The 9430-nt window shown below is 40.2% G+C and overlaps 1 protein-coding gene across 1 annotated transcript in view; it reads right to left on the bottom strand.

Annotated features, from left to right (window-relative positions):
• Window positions 1–5740: 5740 nt before the first annotated feature.
• The window catches only part of Lrpprc (leucine rich pentatricopeptide repeat containing), a 105770-nt gene continuing 102080 nt past the window's right edge, over window positions 5741–9430 (bottom strand). Inside the window, exons 36-38 of the mRNA XM_005324518.5 lie at window positions 8372–8456; window positions 6641–6783; window positions 5741–5899 (exon numbers count right to left, since the gene is read on the bottom strand). Coding sequence (XP_005324575.1) covers window positions 5843–5899; window positions 6641–6783; window positions 8372–8456 — 285 coding nt within the window. The 3' untranslated portion in view covers window positions 5741–5842. The remainder of the gene's footprint in view (window positions 5900–6640; window positions 6784–8371; window positions 8457–9430) is intronic.

Raw genomic sequence — 9430 nt, 5'->3', positions numbered from 1 at the left:
CACATCCCCAGCCCTTTTTTGTATTTTATTTTGAAACAGGGTTTCACTAAGTTGCTTAGAGCCTTCCTAAGTTGCTGAGGCTGTTTTTGAACTTGCGATCCTCCTGCCTCAGCCTCCTAAGCCCCTGGAATTACAGCGTGTACCACTGCGCCCAGCTACCATCTCTAATTTGGATGCTCTAATTGTCCCTGATTTGGCTAGTAAGAGCCCCTTCAAGTTGGCTTCAGCATCCTTTTGACATGTCCCCATCATTCTGACAACTTTGTGACACCAGAGAGTGTTTCAGGCTCATCATGTGTTTCCCACCCAAGCCCTGAAATAGAATATTTCCTAAAGAATCTTGATCCTTTTACTGGACAATGGCAGTTAGAAGCCAAGATCTGAGAAGTCTGCTCACTGCTCTTGGGTATCGCTGCTCCCAAGCCTCTCGATGGACATTTAGGGAATCAGTGTGTGCGTGCTCACCTGTACACACAGACTCACTGTGTATATGACTTTATGCCAGTCACATCCGGTTCCAGCCCAGCACCAGCTGGTTCCAGTTTCCTCCCTTTTCCTGTTCGTAACACTCTCCTCCAGTTGTGAGGAGGCTGGCTTCCTTCTCATGACTCCATCACTTACTAATCCTCTGTATGTCACCAATCTCTCATCAACACCTTCCCTTGTGTGGATGTCCTCCTTACCCTGCTGAGGATGACAGGCTGTCCCTGAATCTGCACAGCTGCCCTCTTCTGCCTGCTCTAGCCCACCGAGGCTCCCCTGCCTCTCATTGTGGTCACCTCAGGAGGAAGAGGACGTCAGTAGCTTTTTAATTCCCTGGTGATTCTAGCATGCAGTGAGGGTTGGCAGCTGCTGAGGTATACCATGTTGAATTGCCACTCAGCTTGCAAATGGCTTTAACCACTTGGTGGGCTTTGCTCTGCTGGGATACAGGGGATAACAGCAAAGGTGCAAAGGCAGGAGAAATGCCCAAAACAGTGCCATTTCTTTGGGTTTCTTCTAGAGTTTCTTCCACCGTGGCTGCCCAGGCTGAGGCTTTAACAAAGTCCAGCATTGACTACATCCACCCTGTTCTGATTCCTCGGGTCTGTTTCCTTTGAAACTCACAAGGGCATGTGAGGCCCAGGAAAAGGAAAACCAGGGTTCAGTGAACCCCTTCCTGCTTTGCAAGGGGTAGTATTGACTTATCTGTTATTCTCAAAAGCCTGGGTCCCAGGCTTCCCTGACAAGAGTCAGATGATAAATATTTTAGGCTTTGAGGGTCAGATAGCCTGTGTCATGATTGTATTATTCTGCTGTTACGGTTAGAAAGCAGCCCCAGACAATAGTAAATATGGCTGGTGTGGCTGTGTTCCAATAAAATACTACTTATAAAGCCGGCAGCTTGCTGGATTTGGCCTGAGGCTGTGGTTTGCAGACCCTTGATCAAAAGGTAAAGGTTTTGAAATTTGCATTTTAAGCTCTCCAATTTCAAGTTATGCTATTGACAGGGGAATTTTAATTAAACCAAAAATAATTACCTGTATTGACTCAAATATTTCTTGATGTGATTTTTAAAGAACTGCTCTTGTTCCTGTAAAGATTATTTAAGGCATAATCTTGCCCAGGGTTAAGCCAGTGATAAATCTTGCATTTGCTTTCTTTTTTTCCCCCTCTCCTATTTTTCAACTCTTTTTTGATCTCAGATTTAACAGCTCACAGCAATGTCGTCGAAATCTATGTCAAATCCAAGTGTACCAAGACTCAAATTGGTCACTTAGCAGAGGAACTTGGCACAGCCTCAGGTGCCATTTTCCTCTGGGCAGACTTGCCATGAGGCCCAGAGCATCCAAGGGACTCTGAAGAACTGAGGGAGGTGCCGGGAAAGAGATGGAGCTTTTCCCCGCTGACCTGTGCTTATTTGGAAAGTACATCCAGTGCTTAATGCCCTCATATTGCAAGTAGGCTCAACTAGATAATTCAAATCTTAAGTCACCAGTCATTTATATTTGATTGGCTCTTCAATTAAAGTGGCCTGGATAGAGGCTGAGGGCAGCTTAGAATGTGTAGGCCTATCCCTACACTGCGGGGTAAGCCTGGGTGTGGAGCAGTAGCCTGTGTCTGTGTCACCTGGTCCCTGCCTGAGGCAGTTTGAACAGAGGAGGCAGGCAGGTAGATGGAGCACAGCCCGTTTTCTGCTGGGAGCTGGAAACAGCAGCAGTGTGGTGTTAGCAGCTAATAATTAAAACAATAATGTTAGCAGCAGGTTGAGATTTTTAAACACTAACTCAATAACACTTCTCTGCTTGCTAGGTAACGGTGCTCACATTTATATTTGTCTTTCTGTAAAAAAGTATTCTTGCTTTCCCAAGCTGCTAAAAAGCTTTACTGCTCCTTGCTAACAGGAAGGCTCTATTTCTGTTAATTCCACCAATGCACAGAATCCTTGCACTGTGCTTGGGCTCAGAATGAGGTGCTTTGACTTTGGTCACACAGTTGAGAGGCCCCCTCCTCTCAAAAGGAGGGGGGCCAAGATGATTAATCAACTTATAAAAGGTTTATTTTGGTTTGTTTCACATCATGATTATTTGGCCCTGTTGAAAATGTCAACGAGTAGTCGACAAAAGGTAAGATCTGAGTCCTTTGCGGAGACAGGCATGAGGGAAGAAGCCCTACAATACACACAAACCACGTCTCCAGAAGCAGGTGACTTGGCAAAGAGAAACACGTGGCTTTGGGCACACTGATGTATTCATCAGCGCCAGGCTCTGTGGAAACTGGTAGGTCTGCAGAGCTCATGTTCTGGGAGAGAAAAATAGAACGAGAATTTCAGCAAGTGCATGCCCAGAGGCCAGGTCAGGGAAGAAACTCCTGCAGAGAACTAAGGATGGATCCATCCCAGCAGTCAGCCATTGTCCAAACAAACGTGTGGGGGTAGTAGGAAGTCTGGAGTTGGTTAAACGCTTTCACTTTATGTGGATCTGATATTTCTTTTCTTTATGCAAAAAAGGAAAAGATAAGTGCCTATTTTGGATTTGCTAATGCAGCCATTTCCTTTATTTGTACTAAGGCTGCATAATGTGGGCTTTGTAAAGTCTTTGGGACTGAAAGCAGGATACATTTCTAATGGAAACACTCCTGTGCGTGATTGTACAACAGCAAAGCAATAAATTACCGTGATTTTGTACCCCCTGCTGCTATTAGGTCCACCAGACTTGAGGAATGTGGCTTTCCCTCACAGAAATTCTGCAAATATTGGTTTTTTCAGAAAGACAAATATTAAAACTGTGCTCAAAGACATGAGAAAAAGTGTGCAGAGTACACTCATTCAGACAAGAAATAAATGGAACCAGAAAGAATAATTTGCAATATAAAAAAGCATAATAATTGACTGGAATCGTAAAGTTGACAATTATGCCAGGCACTGAGTATTGGGTTAAATGGAAGAAAACATCCTTACAGTGCAAGATATCCAGAAACTGGGCATACTTGTATTTATGCAATAGACGTTTTGTTTTTTTATGGAATATTCTTACACTTTAGATTCTAATTTGACTGTTAACTGGATTTTTAACTGAATTTAAATGGCAAGCCTTCAGTTTCTCATAGAAAGTAAATAATTTTTTAATTTTCACACTGGGTCTCACTGTTGCCCAGGCTGGTCTCAAACTTGTGGGCTCACGTGATCTTTCCACCTCTGCCTCTCGAGTAGCAGGGACCATAGGCTTGTGTCACCATGCCTGGCTAGTAAATGTAAAACGTACCTAGCCATGAAATTCACTGCTGAGAGTCTGCAAATGCACTTCTTTAAGCCCATTTTCTCACCATGAAAATCAGGCAAGAGGGGCTAGGTGCTCAGTGTCATCCACATAGAGGCCACAAGTCAGTCTGTGCAAAGTCTGAGCATACACAGAGCATGGGATGAAGAACCAGTTCTCAGAGAGTTCACAATCTAGAAGGGGACCTGTGTGATACATGTTCTGCTCAAATGGCCATCAGAGCCCCAGAGAGGGAACAGTTAAAATGCTAGCTAAGGACAAGGGGCTGGAGAAGGCAGCAGAGATGATCTTGCTAGAGACCCCAGTGGGCATTCCTGAAAAGGCTGAAGGTGCTGAAGACCCTCGGTGTGGAGTGGATCTCCACCATCTATGAAAATGTGAGATGCTCTACACTTCGCACAAGACTATCTCCTAAGTCTTGCCATTTTTGTTTCTCAGAGATCTCAAATGTCTGCAAGCCCTTAAAAGAGACAGGCAGTGACTTTGCTGATTCTGCACAGAGCAACTACAAGCCACTCATCTAGGAAATTCTGGCCATAACAAGTCACCATACAACTTTTAATTTCAAATTTTAAGGCTGAAGTCCTCTGAAATGGTTAAACAGTTATGCAGCTATTGATAACATAAAAATAAAGCAGTTCACAGATAGTTGGAGTACCCTTTATTCAAAGCAATTCACATTTAAATTATATTAGTTTCCAATAGTTGAACATATAATTATATACAAAATACTATACTTCCTAAAAGTTTACAATGACATATTTACTTTTCAGAATTAGCTGTATTCTTATAATTTGAGAGAAAATTGTGCTGCTATAATTGGCCTATTTATTTCAATGTGGCTATGAGATATTTAGAAAGCACTCATAAGACCAGGAGGACATATAATTACTACACTTACATCATATCTGAATTTTACTCACTTCATATAAATGAGATTATAGTTCACATTCCCAAAGACAACTCTGAAGTCCCAAGGTTATGTCTTACTTGGAGACATAGTTTAATGCATATCAGTAACACTTAGCTCAAATACTTTGGGGGTAGCATGACTGCAAAAAGTAACGCCTGTTTTAGTGGAGTCATCCTAGGGACAAGTGCTCAGAGTGAGGCTCTGGCCAAATCAAACAATTCTATGTGCAGAGGAAGCCCCAGGCTGGGACCTAGCACTGACCAAGACTTCTACTTAGGTCTCACTTATGTTAGTACTGCTAAACTTTCTTGACTGCCTATCTTAAGTGTTTGTTTGTTTGTTTTTAAGTAACTACTCAAAATGTAGTTTTCATGTCCTCACAAGGAAGAGACCTGACATGGGGATACATTTGATTAGACCAAGATTTTACTTTTTCACAATATTTACAGCATATGAGCTAATAATGAGCCTGGTGAAGGGTTCAGCTTGTACTGACAAAGTCCTGAAACCAAAACAAAAACAAATGCATAGCTCTACTTCATGAAAAATCATGTGCAAGACCCAATATTAGGGGCTTCTATGAATAGAAGCTCACAGAAATCACTGTGGGAGATGGCAAGAAAGTATGACAAGTAGCCACCAGGCACTGGCAGACAGAATCCTGACCAAGAACAATCGAGGGTCTCTGCTTCTCACTGAGCAATGGCAAATTCAAGATTTGATGACTCGACTTAACATATAAATAAGCTATTGTTATATACTAGAATTTTAAGCAATAAGAGGCTCACTGAGCATCATTTTATTCAAATCTTTCAGATAAATACTAATAAACAAGACTTCAATAAAAGAATAATATTTTTATGAAAATAATAAATTTAATAGAGCGGAGTAACTGGAGTCAAATGAGAAAAGATCCCTGAAAAATTATGACTTCATACCCAAGAAGCCTTAAAAGAAAATAGATTTATATTGTACACCGAAAATTAAAAAGGACTAGCAACAAAGTGTACTCAGTTATTGTCAATAAGGTGCTGGATCATACATTACAATAAAAGATACATAAACAAAGTAATTTTTCATTTATTTATTTTTTCCTGTCAAGTACATCTTAAAAATAACATTTAGACACAGGATCACAAATACACACAAAACAATGCAGTGACTGTTCATTTCATGAAGGGGTTTCCTTTGATTCCTTTAGCTGCTTTATATAAAATTCAAAGCTTTCCTGTTTCGGAGAAAAAAAGGGAGAAGAATTACTGACAAAGTCAACAGCAAGAACTGATGGTACTGAACTTGAGAGTCACAAGCACTGCCTTTGTGGTGGCCAAGACTGCCCAGCCCATGGCCATCAGGCCTATGGCCAACTGGTCTCTGAAGCTTTGGTGCATCTTCCTTTTTTATTAAATGATAAGTTCAGAGTTAAAGTCAGTACCAGGAGCCTCTGCATGCACAGGCCTATGTCTGCAGGTATTTATTTATACCTGGGCAGGGAGGGTTAAAGTGTTTAAAATAAATATAGTGAGGTGACTTTCAGTTCAATGATCTCACAAAATGGAATTCTGTATATGTAGAAACAGAGAAAACCAAATTTACTAAATAAAAAAATAAAAACTTAAAAGAAACTTATAACAGTGGCAATAACAGGCCTGGCTAATGAAATACTAGCCATTAAATTCTACTTTAAATACAAATGATGAGAGAACTGCCCAGGAACAGATGATAAGCCCAGGCCACAGGGAAGGTCTGGGCAGATCTCTACCTAAACCTCAGAGCCAGAGGGCTTTGCACCGACCCCCACCCCAGCCAAAGCCATTGCTCATTCCCTGGAGTCCTCCCTCAGGGGTTCTTCACAGAGAGCTAATCCTCATGTAATTAAGTATTCAACTTTTTTTTTTTTTAACACATTCTTATGAGGCATACATAAATCTGTAGAGGTATTTTCTCCCCTTAATTAAGAAATACTCACAGGAGGCTCAGTGAAAGGGACAGGTTCTCCAGCATGCTTCAGCAAAACCGCATAACGTTTTAGAAACAGATCATTCAACTTTATGTTCTTTGCAGTCAAACGTTCATAGAGTGCTTTAGCTGATGCAACATCTTTGTCCAAGACTAACCAAGTTAAAGGAAAAAAAAAAAGTTATTAGTCATAGGTAAAAAGTGTTCCTTTTGCACCAGAACACTCTGCCACTGGGGATTCTGGGATCCCTCTATCAAATGAACACCTTCAGCAGGTTGCCACCTGCTATTCCCACCAACTCCGAGCTTCCTCACTGCTCTTCCCCTACTCTGCCAGCAATGCTCACTGTGAAGAAGGAAAAGGACAAACGTGGCCCTATTTAAAGGCCTTTAGAATAACATTAATGGTATTAGGTGCTTTGGTTATTCACTATTCTGAAGACCCGAGATAATTAAAATGGCCACAGATTGTAAGTTCTCAATTATAAATAGGATGTGAAAAGTGTTTTGATCAATCCATGGCTCTCCCAAAAGAGAATGAGGATAAACGGCTCCCCAGCACTCAATTGGACCAGATCCTCTAAGTTTGGATGAAGTCAATTTCCTCCATGTAAATCCCTCCTGTGTAAATCCCGTTTCCTCTCCAAAGGCCCATGTCCCTTCCCTACTGCTGACAGAGCTCCAGCTCCTCTCTAGGAAGCTGCTTAAAGAAAACTAGTGTTTTCCTTTCCTTTGCCTGTTTAGATGTGTCCATCTACAACTAAAAAATATATAGATTAATTTAGTAGTAACAAATAAAAGTGTTTCATACATCTGACACTATTTCATGTTAATTTCTGGAAATTCAAGGTTTGTGATTATAGCTCTATTTTGAAACATAGCATGTTCCCTCATAAGGATGGAAAAACAAGAGAACCCAGTTTACTAATTCAGCTTGTTGGTTCGGTTGCCCTGACAAAAAGAAAGTCAACAAAGCAATTCTTTCTTTATTCCAAGTCTCCAATGAACAAACCAGTAGGTGGCAGATGGAAAGGTAATCATGATTTAGAAATGGCTAACATTTATCTTCATTAGCGAGGGAACCTTAGACTGGTTCCTGTTCACATGATTATCTGGCAACAAGGGAACAATCTGGTTAAAAGACTGAAATTTCAACCAGGACTTCAGGTAAACCTCGGGCTGCTGTTTAGCTAAGGGGTCTGTTACTTCAAAAGAACAGGTAGGCAGGTGGAGGGGTACTGAAGGAGCAAGAAGACAATGCAAGAGACTGTCTCAAATTTAGACCTCCTCATGTTCCCTTTCCAGGTGTAGGGATCAGGGGAGACTGACCTGTTTCTAATATGTAAGTACAAGTGAATTTCCAGGTCTCTCCAGGAACCTGGGATCTAACTCAATATATGTGGGCTGCTCTGAACATGCTGATACTCTGTTAAAGTTATATGAATAGTTTCATATTCTTACAGTTTAAAAACATAGGGGCTGGGTTGTGGCTCAGTGGTAGAGCACATGCCTATCATGTGCGAGGCGCTGGATTCAATCCTCAGCACCACATAAAAATAAATAAAAATGAAGGTATAGTGTCCATCTACAACTAAAAAAATATATATATTAAAAAAAATTCCAGAGCTAGCAAATGACTTATATCATCAGTAATTACCTGATTTCTAGGAGTACTGCCTTTGAGCTGAAGACTTATTTACTATGCTACAAATATTAAAATTATATGATTAGATTTTATTACCATAGCTTTTCATGGTAGAAGAGTATGCTTCCTCCTTTTCACATAATTCAGGAATCAATTCTAATAAAGACGTCAGAACTGGTGCCTATGAAATTAAATACAGGTAACATGATCACAAATTCAAAAGAACAGTGTAATCAGTAGGACCACTGATATATCAATACTGTATCAGAAAATCTATATAATAATTACAACAAAACTTCTGACTCAATTTAATGGACTATTTCCCCTTCTATCTCAACATTTGATGTTGATTTGATAATTTACAGCCAAAACAAACCATCATTTTTCAAAAGTTAATGGAATTCCATTTACACTTTTATATTTTCTAAAATATCTAAATATAATATTATCTATCTCAATGTAATATTTTTAACATCTGAAGATTGTTTATTAACTATATCAAAAAGTTATAAGATCTCAAGTGTGGAAGAGATAACAGCTGTATTTTTTATGAAATGTGAAGAATTTAGTCAGCTCTTCTGAAGTTTTCTCCACTGCTACATGAAGAGAACACTACTGGGGTCTCACTGGAATTTTTATTTGATCCAATGGAGGAGGATGTAGTCTCAACTAGATATTATTTATTTCCTGTAGAAAATCCAGACCTACCCCACCCCAAAGAAAAGCCAACTACTAGCACTTCTAGATGCACTCCAATGCTGCTGACTTTACATAAGTTTATGCCCTGTTTCCACCTTACCAGAGGTTAAATTGGTTTAACCATTCTACTTCAAACAGACGGACAGTGTAACTGGTTGGCATTTAGATTTTCTGATACAGTATTCCTTTTGGCATGTTTTTTTAGTCAATCCACACCTAGACCTGCTTTTCTTCTGGGCTTCTTAATTTGGCCCAGTCCCACATGTGGACTAACAAGTGCTTTTTAGATTCTTAACACTTTTTCTTATTGCTGTTTTGTGGTGCTGGGGATTAAACCCAGGGCCTTGTGTGCGCCAAGTATGTGCTCTACTACTGAGACACACTCTCAGCCCAGATTTTTATACTTTTTTAATAGCAAATTTTAAAAGTTTGAAAGGAATTTCTTTAAAAGGAAAA

This window comes from Ictidomys tridecemlineatus, chromosome 12, assembly GCF_052094955.1.
Source record: "Ictidomys tridecemlineatus isolate mIctTri1 chromosome 12, mIctTri1.hap1, whole genome shotgun sequence".
NCBI classification, from domain to species: Eukaryota; Metazoa; Chordata; class Mammalia; order Rodentia; family Sciuridae; genus Ictidomys; species Ictidomys tridecemlineatus.
The sequence above is the reverse complement of the archived record's forward strand: the minus strand, read 5'-3'. Positions and strand labels throughout refer to the sequence as shown.